Below are 15,245 nucleotides of genomic sequence, written 5' to 3' on the forward strand. Positions count from 1 at the left end.
ATCTTGTAGCTGTTGGGTTGAGTTTTCATGGTTTCTTGCCATTTTTATGATAGATTTCTTTTCCTGGTCACTAGTTGCAGTCCGATCTTCTAGATCTGATATTCTGTCCTCACCTTCATTCAATCTGTTGTTACTTTCAATAGGGTTGATAATCTTGGATTTCTGTTTGGATCTGTTTCATTGATTCCATTTCTTTTCTGTGGTGGGCATTCATGCTTTCCATCATTTTCCTGAGCTGCTCTTTTTTTTTAAAGTCTGTGTCTGTTTTAATGTGTTTTGATTGTCATTTCTTTTTGCACTTTAGAAATTATTTTTTGTATGGCTCCTTCCATTTGTTTTTTCACTTCTCTTGCTATCATTTCAGAGAGTTCCAGTGGTTGGCTTCTGATTTCCTCTGTCTCTTTGTGCTCTGGACTTGTCTTGGGTGGGCTGGGAATTTGGGGTTTCATTTTGCTTCTTTGTCTTGTGATTTTCTTTTTTTGTCCTTTTGAGACAGGGTCTCACTGTACAGTTCAGGCTGACTTTGAGTTCACTTGTAGCCCAGGCTGTTCTCAAACTTGCAATGATCCTCCTGGCTCAGCCTCGTGAGTGCTGGGATTACAGGCATGTGCCACCATGCCTGGCCTTCATCTTGTCATTTCCTTTTTTTTAGTTTACTCTGGTTTGTGTGTTGGTTGATGCTTGTAGGTTTCTTATGTTATATAGTTTTGTCCCTGATACTGAGGCTTTCCTAGGAAATGTCTGTTCCTTAAGATGTCTTCTAGATGTAGGTGATTCTTGCTTTTTAAGTCTATCCGAAGAACCTACCTTCCCAATATACTAAGAATCTGTCATTGTTATCTATTTAACTCAGGGCCTATTCCTTTGGTACTCGACTATGGTGATGATTATGACCCCTTAAAATCATAGTGTTGTCATACAGGAGAGAAAAACTGATCATAACAGGTATGTTGACATCTTGGTTGAAGTAGTACAGTTAGCAGTAACAATAAACTCAAGCACAGCCTGGCTACTGACGAACTGTGGTAACTATTAGCCTGATATTTTTAGCCATAGGAGCAAGTTCTATAGTTATCTAATATAATCCAATTTATGCTAGCAACTTGTATGCAGTAATTTTCTACTTAGTGGAATGATTTTTACCCTTTTGAGGGGTTTAAGAGGGATGGGGGTAGGATGGAGAGATGAATGAGGTTAAATATAGTAGGAGTAAGATGGGGCACAGGAGGATCATCCAAAGTTTTGGTAACTGTAGGTCACAAGAAAAGGATTGAAGGAGAAAGTCTAGGAATATTGAAGTGAACTAGGAAGAGAAGAGAGAGTGTTTACTCACATGAAAGTATCATAAACTCAAGCAAGATAATTGACAATAAAGAGGAAGAGGACAAGTAGAATAAAACAGAAAGTTAGAGATCGAATCATAAAAGAAAAACAGGAAACAAAAATAACCACAGGAAGTAAAAATAACAAACATACAGGGGAAAAAAAAAAAAGGACAAAATAGGACAGCAAAAAAGAGAAAAGAAAGAAAAAGAAAAGAGGGAGCCCTACCTGCCGTCTTCTATTTACATGTCTTTCTCCCCAAGCATAGTGCTGGTTCAACTAACTTTCCACCTGCTGGCTCATATTGTTAGTGTTGCTTCTGACTATATATCCCTCCATCCTACCCCACCCCCGTCATTTGTGTCTGGCTTGAGGGCCCTGCTGTGTGACTGGCATTCCCAGGTCCATGCCTGGTCCCACCAGATGGAAGGAGGGAGGAGCACTGATCTCCAGAACTCTTCCTGCACTTCACCTGGGTTCTGGGTCCTAGGTCCCAGGTCCCAGCAGGGGAGGGGAGGTGCAGATCTTGGGGTGTCTTATCACAGGTCACCTGAGTCCCAGCAGCAGGGAAGGGAGGAGCCAATCTCAGGGTGTCTTCCTGTGCTGTTATTCTTGTCTCGATTTGCTTGTTATAGGGTTATTCACCATTTTCATGTCTTTTTGGTTCAATTTTGATAATTCATAGATGTCTAGGAATCTGTTTCTTCAGGGTTCTCTAGTTTGTTGAAGTACAGTTTTTCAGAATTAGTTACTACCAGTCTTCTGGATTTGGGCAGTGTCTGTTACGATTTCACCTTTTTCATTTCTAATTGTTTTGATATCTCCCCTCCTTTTGATAAGTTTGGTTAAGGGGTGGTTCTTTTAATTCTTTCAAGGAACCAGCTCTTCAACTCATTTATTCTTTATATTGTTTTTTAGCCTCAATTTCATTAATTTTCCCTCTGATCTTTGTGAGTTCCCTTCTTAAACTAGGTTTGTGTTAACTGTTATTTTTCAAGTGTGTTGAGGTTCATTACTAGGGGATTTATTAGAACTCATTCTGTTTTTCTGATGTGAACACTGACTGTAGTAAAGTTCCCTCTTAGGATTGTTTTTATTGTGTCCCAGAGACTCAAATGTGTTGTACAATTCTAGGAATTGTTTAATTTCTTCCGTGACCCATTGAGTGTATGAGGAGTGTGTTAAATTTTGAAGTGTTTGCATAAATTTTCTGTGGTTTTCCTTTGTGATTGATTTCTAGTGTCAGTGTACACTAATCTGATGACATACATGGATTGATTTCTATTCTTTTGTATTTAAGCAGGCTTTGCAGACAGTTATGTGAAACTTTGGAGAAAGTTCCATATCCTGTTGAGAAAAATTGTATTCTGTTGTAGGAAGAACACCCTGTAGATACCTATGAAGTCCATTTGTTCAAAGGTGTGGTTCAGCTCTGATATTTCTTTGTTGTTTTGTTTAACTGATTTAGCTGATGTTCAGGCTCTTCGTAGCAGTAGGATATTGAAGTTGATTGTGTTGATGTTTATTTGATATTTTATGCCCAGCAGTGTTTGTTTTATGAATGTAAGTACTCCAGTATTTAGTACTCCCAGTATTTGGTAAATATATATGTACTTACAATCAGTCTCTTCCTGTTAAATTGTTCCATAAGTAATATGTAATGACCTTCTTTGCTTCTTCTGAGCAGTTGAAGTTTACTTTTTCTGAACATAAGATTGCTTACCCCTACTTGCTTTTAGGTCCTGGTGCATGGAATATTATTTCCCAGCCTTTGATATTTAGCCTGTGGATTTCTTCTTGGATTAGATGGATCTCTTAAATGCAGTAGACTGTTGGATTCTGTTTTTTGATCTAGTCTGCCAGTCTGTGTCTGGTTATTGGGGAGTTGAGCCCATTTATTTTTAGAGTTATTAAAAGGTATTGATTTATTCCTGTCATTGTGTTCTTTTCCTGTCCCTGACTCTTTCAGTTTTCCTTTTTTAACTACTTGCTTGGTGGGTGTATTCATTCGATCTGATCTTTTGGCTTCATTGGCTTTGTTCTCTGTCTGGGATATTCTGGAATATGTTTTAGAATGCTGGTTTGGTATTCATGTATCTCTTAAGATGTTCTTTGCCATAGAATGTCCTTCTCCATCAATTTTGAAAGATAGTTTTTCAGAATATACTGGAAGTTCTTTGTTTTTAAGGATTGAAACATTTCATTCCAAGCTCTTCTGGTTTTTAAAGTTTGTATTGAGAAGTCTGCTGCAACCCTGATGTGTTTAACTTTAACATGACTTTGTTCTTCTCTGACCACTTTTAAAATTCTTTTTGTGAGACGTGGAATTTTGACCATGATGTATTGTGGTGAGTTTCTACAGTGGTACCTTGGTTCATGAACGCTTTTGTTTGCAAACAGTTCAGTTTTCAAACAAAAGTGTTTAACAAAATTTTGCTTCCATTCACAAACTGCATGTTGGGTGATAAACATAACCACAGTCATCTTCCCCACACAAACACAAATTTGGCCATCTTCCCAAAAATGATAAATTAAGTTTATGAACCAAGGTACCACTGTATTTTTCTTGTTGTTAATTGGTGTTCTAGAAGCCTTGCTGACCTGTTTGTTGAATATTTCATCATACTTGGAAAGTTTTCTGGTATTAAACAGAAACAGATTTTCTTTATTCCATGTGTGCTATTTTCTAAATTTTAGTTAGCCTTGTAATTTTCCAGTTAGCCTCCAGTTAGTTGTCTTAGCATCATCTAGTAGTTGTTGGATGAATTGTGTTTGTTTTCATCATTTTTAAGTCTTTCTTTAAGTAATTCCTTGTGATTTTCCATCTTGTCCTTGGTTGGTCATTTCTGCAATTTACAAATTCTACACAATATATTATTTCTGATTACTGGAGCCTTTTCATGGAATCAATATCCTTTGTGAGTTTGTCATTCATAGTTTGAACTATTTTGGTTAGCTCTTTCAATTTTTTGTTTGTTTCTCCTGTATCTACATTGGTCAGTTTGTATGTTCCATCATCTTTTAGGACGTGTCCTTTTTGCACTTACTGAGTTTCTGTAGCTGTTCTTTAATCATTTCATATAGCTCCGCTACCTGGTGTTCACTTTCCTCTCCATCAGTGCCCCTTGGATCTGTTTTGGGAAAGTTGGGAGTCTTTGGTGGCTTTTCGTTGCCTTGTTTTTTTATTCATATATATAAAACACACATACACACACACACACACGCACAAAAGGTGAGTGTTGAGGTCAAGTAGGATGAGATTTTATTGTTGATACTAGGATCTCTTTATTTAGGTTCTGTTTTCCAGTGACATGTTTGTGACTTTTATTTGTCTAGGGAAGTTCACTACTTCAAGCATTTCAGTTTAATTAGGTTTTACCCTGTCACTGTGTTTTAAGGAGAGAATTTCTGTTGGTTATAACATTGTCAACAGAACCAAGTATACATCAGTTACAAACATTGAAACTTGTTTTGGTGATTTTACCTTTTTGTCAATGCCGCTTATGAACTACATTATTCTGGGATCTGTGAGGTGTGGGAAAGTGGACAATAAAGGTAAAGGGAAGGGGTATGTTAATGGGAAGAGATAGATCAATAGATTTTAAAAAATAGGAAGTCAGACTCCATTGGAGTTATTTTATACCTTTGCTAAAGGACTGGTGTAGAGGGGCTTTGGGAGAATATTTGTGTAGTCAAGAGGACATACACAGATTATTGGCAGTGTATTTAGAGACTGAGGAAGGCTCTGAGATTGCTGGTGCCTGTTAATGTGTTTGTTGGTAGTTTTGATTTTTTTAAGCCGAATTTTGTTAAGGATTACCATGAAATGGCCTTAAATGCTACTGTTTAGTTTATAGCAGTGGTTAATTCTTATTCATTAATGCATTTATAGGGTTTGTTGTTATGTTTATGCTGTTAATAGATGGAGAGAAGGAGTGAAAAGGCAAAAAGGTGAAATAATGAGGGGTAAAGAAGGATTAAGAATAAGCCTGGCAGAGTTGAAGGATAAGAGAGAAGAGATAATAAAAGAAGGAACAAGTCAAAGAGGAAGTTCTTGTAAGTTAAGGTATTGTAATCCTCCAATACCAGTAAGGAAGAACCAAAGAAAGAAGAGTAAAAAAAGGAACAACGAATTAACAAGGTTACAGTAACTACCATTGCCAAATATCAGTGAATAAGAATAAAAACCTTCACACAAGTTTTTATAGCAGTAACCCAGATCTTCCACACAGCTCCCTCTTTGCTGGTGTTATTGTGTGTCCTCACTTAAAACTCTTGTCGTGTCCTCTGCAGACCTCTATTTTGATTGATTTGGAGGGTTAAAATTGGGGACTTTTCCATGTTTTCCCTTCTCCAGGTTTCTTTTCTATTATAGGTCCCAAAAAGCGGCTGTCACAGGTGCCTGTCACCTTGTTTGTTTCAGTTTTGCCTGCAGTACCCACAAGAGGGCACTCTCTCTACTGCCTCCCAATAGTTTCCTCTGATTTTGTTTTCTGATTTTGTTAAACTGTTAAACTGTTAAACTCCTTATGCCCTTCTCAGCTAGGGGTTGTTGGGTTCCCTCTCTTCCCATGGGAGGGTGTCGACAATAGTGGGTAGGGTACTAGACATCCCATGTGCTACACTCCTGTTCTGTGCGGGAGAAGTAGATGGCTTGTTGTTGTTGTTGCTATTAAAATTGTCTGTGTTAGTGAAATCTCTCTCTCCTCTGTCCTGCCACTTACAGGCTTTGGGAACAGTGGTGTGTAGCAATGAAATTTTACCTCGTTCTGTTTTTGGCCTCTTTGAGTCATTTGGTTGGTGTTGTCTAACTTTACTATGTGCAGTAGGAAGGATAGCTTGACTGTAGATGGATTTAATACTCTACACTGTCACTGAGGGGCTGACACACTGCCTCCCTCAGCCAACCCCTTTCCCAAGATGGCATAGGTGCCAGATCTAAGGTAAGGGATGGGGTACTGTGGACTATTTTCACTTTTTCCACCCTCTAAACTCTGGATTTTAGTCCAGCTGGGTTGTCTTTTCATTTATCATCCCATATCTGACTTTATTTTTTGCCTCTGCTTTTCTTCAGCCCTGCATCAGAGGTATTCAGGTACTTGGAGAGACTCACTGTTATTGGCACCCTGTTTATCCATGATGAATTTCCTTTTGTCTTTTTTATTAATCCTGAGAAAGATGTTGAAGTCTAAAGCTATAATAGCAGATTTGTTTGTTTCTTTAGTTTTATATTTCAGCATTATGTATTTTGAAGTTCTTTTTGTTTAATGCATACATATTTAGGATTGTTCTTGATGTATTGACCCTTTGATCCTTATGAAATGGCTTTTGTTTAATCATTTTGTTGTGTCTAATTCTATTCTATATGATACTAATGCTGTATATCTATGTTCGCTTTCTATTGCTGTCACTTTCCTTCTACTTTAATCTACATATATATCATTGTACTGTTTGAAATTAGTTTTATTGATGCCTAGAAAGAAAATAGTTCCTGAAATAATTCCAATACTAAAATTTAGGGGCTTTATCTTTTTTTTTTTTTTTTTTTTTTTGGCGGTAGGATCTTAACAATGCTAAATATCACTGAAAAAAAATCAAGCCTCTGATTCTTATCTTACTGCCGCTTAAAAGTAATAACTTCTTATTGTATCCAGTGCTGTTTGCATGATCTAATGTTTATAGAGCATTGTTGGAAATATGTAACTTTTTTTTTTTGGTACCAGGAATTGAACTTAGGACTTCACACTTGCCAGGCAGGCATAGTGCCACTGAGCTGTACCCCTGGTCCCTTTAACTGGTTCTGTCAACCTTCTATTACCATAGGAAAATATCTGAGGCAATTAACTTGTAAAAAGAAGATTTCTTTTGGCTCACAGTTTTGGAGGTCCCAGTCATGAATGATTGGCCGTGTTGTTTTGGGCCTGTGGCAAAATAACACATTGTGGCAGTAGCACATGGTGGAGTAAAACTGCTTATCTCATGACCAGAAAGCCAAGAAGAGTTGAAGACAGGGCCAGGGTCACACTATGCCCCAAATGACTTAAAAATGTCCTACTAGGCCCCCATTTTAAAGGTTCCATCTCCTACCAAGCCTTTGTCAGGGGACTTTGGGGGAACGTTCCACATCCTGACTGCAGCAATAGTCTACTTGATTTCTGACTTTAATGGGAAAGGATTTTTTTGTTTGTTTGTTTTTGGTACCGGGAATCCTTGGGATGTCTTGCTTCTCAAGCAGGCGTGATTCCACTGAGCTATATTCCCAGCCCTGGGAAAGGATTTTTTAGTTTGTTTTGTTTTGAGACGGTCTTACTATGTAGTTGAGAGTGGCCTTGAACTCACTGTGGAGCCCAGGCTGGCCTTGAGCTGTCAGTCCTGCCTTAGCCTCCCAATGCTGGGGTTACAGGTGTGCACTACCATGCCCAGTTTGAGAAAGTATTTTATCTTTAAGCATTATGTGGTTTTTATTTTGAGTATGTAGCTTCTTAATTTGATCCTTTTTTTTTTTTTTTCAAATTGCTTCTGGTGTTTTTCTTTAATAATTGACAGTTATTTCTTTGTTCTGTTATTAAAAGCTAATCTGAAGTGAACTGTTTTCAAGCTCTAAGTCCTTAAAATATACAGTTTCAAAGATTGTGTTATTGGATATTCAATATGTGTAAGTTGGAAAAGTGAAAAGAAATGGCTTTTAGCATAGGCGTAAAAGCTAGTGTAAGAAGTTCGTAGTTACAATAAATGGATGTGGATATAGTGGTTGAAACCCAAGGATCTTGTATTTGTTTCTTTTGACTACTTTGTAGCAAAGATCGTTAAATGCATTTGTATATTACAATCTCCTGGAAGATACGTTGAACAAGACTGCCTTCAGAATTTTGAGCCAGTAGGTCTGGGTGGAACCTGAAGGTCTGCTATTCTGACAACTTCCAGGCGACTTCCATGCTGCTGCCGTGGAACCTCACTTTGAAAACAGCTGCTTTATAGTACGTTTACCATGGTTATGGTAGAATGATTTTTTTCAGTTCAGTTGCACCACTTACTAGAAGTTTTTGAAATGTAGCCCAGTGTAGTGAGTACTTACAGTTTAAGATGAAGGAAACTCATTTCTGTATTATTACCAGCTTTCTGCCTTGAGATTCAGCCATCATTTAATCTGATCCTTAATTTTCTCATCCATAAATTGTCCTAGGAGAATGAAAGTACCTGATTATGGGAAAATGTTCAAAATTGTATGTTGCCACACACATATAAAGTGGCAGTTTCTTTAGCTTGTTTAAAATACTGTACAGTACTTTCAGTACTCTGATAGACTACTGTTCTCTCTTTATTGACCCCTTTTTCATCTGGCTTATTTTTTAATATTAGTATCTTTCAGTTCAAGTAGGCTTGAATGCCTTTGAAAGAAAACACATTAAGATGAATATAGACAGTCTTTGTGGGACTGAAAAAAATATAGGCATTTTGAAAGACCATAAGGGTAATCCTCCAAGCTGTCTTAACACAGTGATACCTTGGTTCACAAACTTAACTCACGTTTCTGGAAAAGATGGCCTCGTTTGTGCTCATGCAGGAAAGATGGCTACAGTCTTCATCACTCAGTGCAGCATTTACAAGCAAAAACAAACTTCTGCCAAATGCTTCTGTTTGTTAACCAAATTGTTCGCTAACAAAAGTGTTCATAAGCTAAGATACCACTGTAGTAGGAATAATTGGGATTGTTGGTTGACCTTTAAAAAATTTTTTTTGGGCTGGGGAATATAGCTCAGCAGTACAGGCACCTGCCTGGCAAGCACAAGGTCCTGAGTTTGATTTCTGGTATAAAAAAAAATTTGTCAAAACATTAAAAACTCACAGTGTGGATTATATAGACGCTTGGGGAAATTAAGAAAAGTAGTAAAATTACTGTTTACTCTATTGTAATTTTTTTTTTTTTTTTTTTTTTTTTTGAGGCAGGGTCTTGCTATGCAGTTCAGGCTGGCCTTGAGCTCACTTTGTAGCCCAGGCAGGTCTTGAACTTGCAAGGACCCTCCTGCCTCAGCCTGCCAAGTGCTGGAATTACAGGCATGTGCCACCAAGGCTGGCTCTGTTGTAATTTAAAACAAGAGAAATAATTGAATTCTTCTCATTAGAAATTATCAAAAGTAGTTTAAAATTTACTTGCCTCCTTGTCATATAAATTATAGTGTGGAGGAGAGGGAAGAAGGAGAGTGAAACACAAACACTGAAGAGAGTGGGGAGATACTTGTGGTACCATATGAATTAGCAGAGAAACATTACATCCTATATAACTTGTATTAGATGTGTTTTACCTGAATATTTGAACAACATTTTTTAAAGACATAGAATCATACATTATAGTGGTTTGTAAGGTCTGTACTATAGAACTGTCTATCTGGTTTATGAAACTATTATATAATCCTTTGAATCATTCTGTATTAGAACACTGGTCTCACGTTCTACAGAAGGAAGCTGAAAGGGTATTATTTAGATACTTAAATAAGATGTATGCAGATTTTATTGATAAAAATTTAATGATTTTATAATACAGATCATATAAGAAGAATGGAATTCTTTCTCGGAGATAACATTTCTGTTCACTGGTGTTCAAAGTTAGTGTTTTCCCATAATCAGTTGTAAATGTTCAGCTCATTGTTAAAAACCATTGTTAAACTCATGGCCCATTACAAAAACAAGCAATGGGCTATTGTCCAGTCATGTTTGAGAATATAGTGGATCTTTGAAATCATCTAGTCCTAAGGGTTTTCATGGTCACATGGTTACCAGATAACAGATGGTATCAAGCACAGTGCTTTTCAAAATGTCTCACTTCCTCTCGTTTTCATAATGAAAATTTACTTAACCAGTACACACTGTTCCCTAATCATTTTATAGAAGGGAATTCACCTTATTAAAAAACGGCCACCTCCACATCTTTCCCTGCCTCAGATTTTTTAAAATTATACTGATTTTTAATTGATAACTCATCTTCTGGAATAATAATAATAATAATAATAATAATTTTATTTTTTTTTGGTGCTGGGAATTGAACTCAGGACCTTGTACTTGCCAGGCAGGCACTGTGCCGCTGAGCTATATCCCCAATGTTAATAATTTTAAATGAAAAGTACTGCTTTAAAGTTATTTTACAAAGATTTAGGATAGTTGATAGGGCATTGTTCCTTATACATATTTGTAAAATAATTTAAATTATTTTTTATTATACTGGTGAACTGTGCAATTTTATTAGCTGATATTGCAGATCTTAATAGGCATTGTGAACCTTTACTAGGTAATATCTTAAATAGCTGGAGATAATATTTTTATACTACCACTCTTCTAATGCTGCCATTGGTAAAATGGAAAGGATTTGGTTCATGGAGAACAAGACTGAAATACTGAACATCAAATTCCTAGCACTTAGAGTAGATAATAAATAACGTGTGTTATATGTGAATGTGTATGTATATGAAGTTTTTTTGGTGTCGCTGGGAATTGTACACAAGGTCTTGCCCTTGCTAGAAAAATGCTGTACACCTGTGTTCTCATCCAACTTTATATATTTTATGCGTAAATTGTATAACAAGGTAATTTGTGAAAGTCACTTTATAGAGAATTTAATAAACTGGTACATAGAAGGAACTTAGCAGGTGATATTTTTAATTATTAAATGTGTAGGTCTGTAGTTGTTCATAATCCCCACATTTTGCTTACTGTTCTTAGTTAGTGATGGTGCGTCTATGGCGTGTGTGCTGCAGCAGGCTGTCATTGCTTACTAGGGAAACAGATTTAATACAAGATATACAAATACATGAGAATTTATAAGATTGGCTTACAGTGGCCGCCCACAGCATCAGGTGGGGAAGAGTACAAAAGGTCTGTCTACACACTAGAATCTGAAGGACACTGTATTGTTCCATCCTAGTCCATATCAGGAGGCTGAGAGTGCACTGGAAGCCAGGAGGTGATGCTCGCGGTAAAAGTGAACACTGGTGTTCCTCCAAAGCAGCAGAAGCAAGCCTTCCTTTTTGATTTCCCTTTTATAGTGTTCTGACGATAATCCTCCTTAGGGTGGGTCTTCCACATCCAAAACTATGCTGAGCCAATTTAGTTCAGCATTTCTTACTCAAGTTGACATACTTAACCATCACAAAAGCTTTAAAAGATTTGTCATCACTGTCCTATGTAATAGAACGACTAACAAAACAATATGCAGTTTGATTACCTTGTATTGAAACCTGATGACACTTGATTAGTCACACACCTGAGCCATATAGTCCTTAGACAAGTTATACATCCTGTCTTCCTAATCTTTAAGTTGAAGATATGATAGATAATTCATACCTCATGGGGTTGTTCTAAGGGTTAAGTATCTTAGTACCTGTGAAATATAGTGGTCAATGTAAAGTTATTACATGTGCAGTGTAACAGTGCGTGGCTCACTATATTTGAAGTCCTCCTAATTTCAAGATTAGTCAGTTAAGATTTCATAAATTTAGTCAATTAAGCAGAGTCCCTAATATATCAATTAAGTCTAAGGTTCTTCTATTATAGACAGGACTTAACCTAATTTAGCTCATTCCTTTTAGCATTATAACATAAACAGTGAAAGGGCAAGTTCTCCAGTATAGTGGGCTTATGTATTTTTATGGTGCCCTGTATAGTCATGAATAGAAAAATTAGTTAAATATCAACATATACAAACATTCAAAAAAATGTAGTTCTAGCCTGATAATCTACTTCAGATGTGCAAGGCTGCATTGAATGCTTTTTCTTTCCACCTTACCTAACATGTGTCTTACATTTTGTGACTTTAGTATAACATATACTGTACATTATATTTTGCCCTTAATACCTCTGGCTAATAGTTACTTGACAAAAAAGAAATGCTCTGAGAAAAGGGAATGCTTTGTGAATTTGAAATGTGTGGTTAACCTACATTGTTTGTATAGTTGTATATTATTTGTATAATATATGTAGGTGAAACAATTTAAGCACCTAATTTTCTTTTGAATTTACATTTTCTGTACTTAGAAGTTTCAGATGAGTTTATAAAGCCTATTTATGGTCTTTCTGTTGTCCAGTTTCTCATACATGTTTTTTTTTTCTCCCATCAGAAGAAATAAAAGCAGAAACTGAAAAACAGAGGTTTGTGGGCTTTTGTTCTTTAATAAAAATAATTTATAAACTTGTTAATTTTAACAAAATTAATATAATCATTTGTAATATTAGTATGACAAATTTTCTGCATGTGATTTTTTTATAGTAAAGTTTTTAAAAAAATTATCTTAAATGTTAGCATACTTATCAATACAAAATAATCACATATAAATAAATTTAGAAAGGTGGTTCTGAAATACCAAGAGATGTGCTTTAAAGTGTTTTCTTAAAAGCTTTGAGTCATACTTAGAAAACATACTAGGCTTTTTGATAGTGTTAGCCTCTTTAGAACAGAATTAAATTACTCAAAATTGTGTAACTTAAGGACAAGTAGAAAGCCCATTGCCTTTTAATGTATAATACCAAATTTAAGTAGCAGTGAAATAGTTATATAATAGACTGAGATATTTGTAACAATAGTAGAGAAAAATACTACACCTTGGAAGTGTTTAATTACAGCTCTGGCCACTGTTTTTTGGCCTTGTGACAAATATCTTAATTTCTGTAGACTTTGTTTTCCTCAGAATATGGAAAGATAGAGAACTTGTTTAGCAAGGCTCCTTTTAAAACATAAATTTTGTGTTTCTATGAGTTTATCATTGCTATGATAAATGTGATGTGCTAATCAGACTTCTTTTTCATTTAGTCCTCCTCATGGAGAAGCAAAAGCTGGATCAAGCACTCTTCCACCAGTGAAATCAAAGACGAATTTTATTGAAGCAGACAAGTACTTCCTACCCTTTGAGTTAGCATGCCAGTCCAAATGTCCCCGAATAGTTAGTACATCACTAGATTGTTTACAGGTGTGTATAAAATGGTATCTTAAAAGCTGTCTATTTTTAATGTGTTTTTAGAACACTACTCACAGTTGGTGACTGAGACATTTTCATAAAAGCTTTGATTATTCCTTTTTGAGGTAAAAAAAAAAAATTGCGTATATTCTAGACAATAATAGTGCAAAAAGGAGTTTCTAATTTAAAGCCTAAAAAAATCATCAACTTAATGGGACCCCAAAATTTTTTACTAAAGTTATCAATAATAAAAGTGTTGATTTGGTCTCTTTTTATCAGTGGAGTGCAAGAATGGTAATACTTTCATCTATGGCCAACTTTACATGCAAAATAATTAGAAGTAATTTTATTAATACTTACTGTTTTATATAGAACAGGAATTAATATTGGTACCTTAATATTTTACTGCTGGACTTTAGCTGTGACATTCATTTAAAAATTCCTGAGTGTTTTCATCCTCTTACATACACACACACACACACACACACACACACACACACACACTCATTCATCTCTCCCTCTCTCTCTCTTAGATATTTGTAAGACAAACTTCCAGATAGAGGGGTATTTCTTTTTTCAGATATTCTATGTGAATTATATAAATTTAACTAACAATTCATTGGCTAGGAAGAGGTCACATAATTTGTGTTTAAACTAGGCTAAAGATAAGTTCATCTGTTTTCTGACTTTTTTAAGAATCAGAATTATATTATCTAATGTCTTCTAGGATATAATGGTAATGATGAATAAATTTATCTGTGATTTATTTATTTATTTTTATTTTAAAGAGAGTAGTAAAAGAAAGAACGAAAGAAGAGCAATAGCAGCATACAGATCTGTGATTTATTGCAGCCAGTGTATAGAAACTAGGTTTGCAGTAAATTGATCTAATTTGGAAAGAGATCTGATATATTTCAAAATGTTAAGATATTTTCACAAAAGCAGTATCCAAAATGTCTTCTTTATACAATGCAGTATATAATTCTAAATCAGAGACCAGCCCTTAATGCCTGAGTTTTTTAAAGTATTGCCTAACAGTTCTGTTATGGTCATTGTTCTATTTTGTGATTCTCACAAAAAAAGTAATTTTGTGTATTTAGAGCTAGTAAACTGTACAGAAAAAATTCATATACCATTTGGCTTTGATTATATCTTGATTTTTTACAGAAAAATTTGATATAGCACTTGGCTTTGATTATGTCTTGATGTTTTTATGTAAAAAAATTTCTTTGTTCAGTCACATGTTGTATTTTAATTTCCATTCAATTAGTATATATACTAGCTAGCTTAATTAGAATCTTTATGTACTTTCTCCATTTCAGAAACTTATTGCATATGGGCACTTGACTGGCAGTGCACCAGATAGTACAACACCAGGCAAAAAATTGATTGATAGAATTATTGAAACAATATGTGGCTGCTTCCAAGGTCCTCAAACAGATGAAGGAGTTCAGTTACAGATAATAAAGGTAAATAATTTAAAAGTGAATTTATTATTCTTAGTCTGTACTTTTAAAAATCAGAAGTCTTTCACCTTGAAAATGTTAGAAAAATGTTATTTTACATTCCAGGTATAATAAGGCCGTTTGGATGCTTTTGATTAGACTCCATATGAAATTGTATTGTTAAGTATCAAGAGTCTACTAGCAGGTTATATTATTGTGCCTCTTCTTTTGAACATCCCAGTCTAGGCTTGAGTTCCTAGAATCTTCTAGAGTTTTTCCAGTTTTGGGCATGTTTTTCATATATGTTCTGTACTTTAAACTTTAGGGTAATCCTTGAAGCTTTTACCTCACTAATGTTTTCTGTATTGTGGACCCTATATAGCCTGCTCTCAACTCATGGATTATGAGCTTTCATGATTGTCCAAATCTGTCCAATCATTTTGGCCTATCATTTGCAATTTCATTGCATTTAGGGGTTAATCAGGATATATATTCATGAATACTGACTGCATTGTACAGCATGAAGAGAACAAAA

At 35.4% G+C, this 15,245-nt stretch overlaps 1 protein-coding gene across 1 annotated transcript in view; it reads left to right on the top strand.

The window, feature by feature from the left end:
• The window catches only part of Arfgef1 (ADP-ribosylation factor guanine nucleotide-exchange factor 1 (brefeldin A-inhibited)), a gene marked incomplete at its 5' end in the record, with an annotated part of 123,578 nt that overhangs the window by 20,672 nt on the left and 87,661 nt on the right, over positions 1-15,245 (top strand). The window contains 3 exon segments of the mRNA XM_005392122.2: positions 12,432-12,462; positions 13,121-13,277; positions 14,588-14,734. Of these exon segments, the coding sequence (XP_005392179.1) occupies positions 12,432-12,462; positions 13,121-13,277; positions 14,588-14,734 (335 nt within the window).

This window comes from Chinchilla lanigera, unplaced genomic scaffold, assembly GCF_000276665.1.
Source record: "Chinchilla lanigera isolate Chin_1 unplaced genomic scaffold, ChiLan1.0 scaffold00043, whole genome shotgun sequence".
In the NCBI taxonomy this organism is placed as follows: domain Eukaryota; kingdom Metazoa; phylum Chordata; class Mammalia; order Rodentia; family Chinchillidae; genus Chinchilla; species Chinchilla lanigera.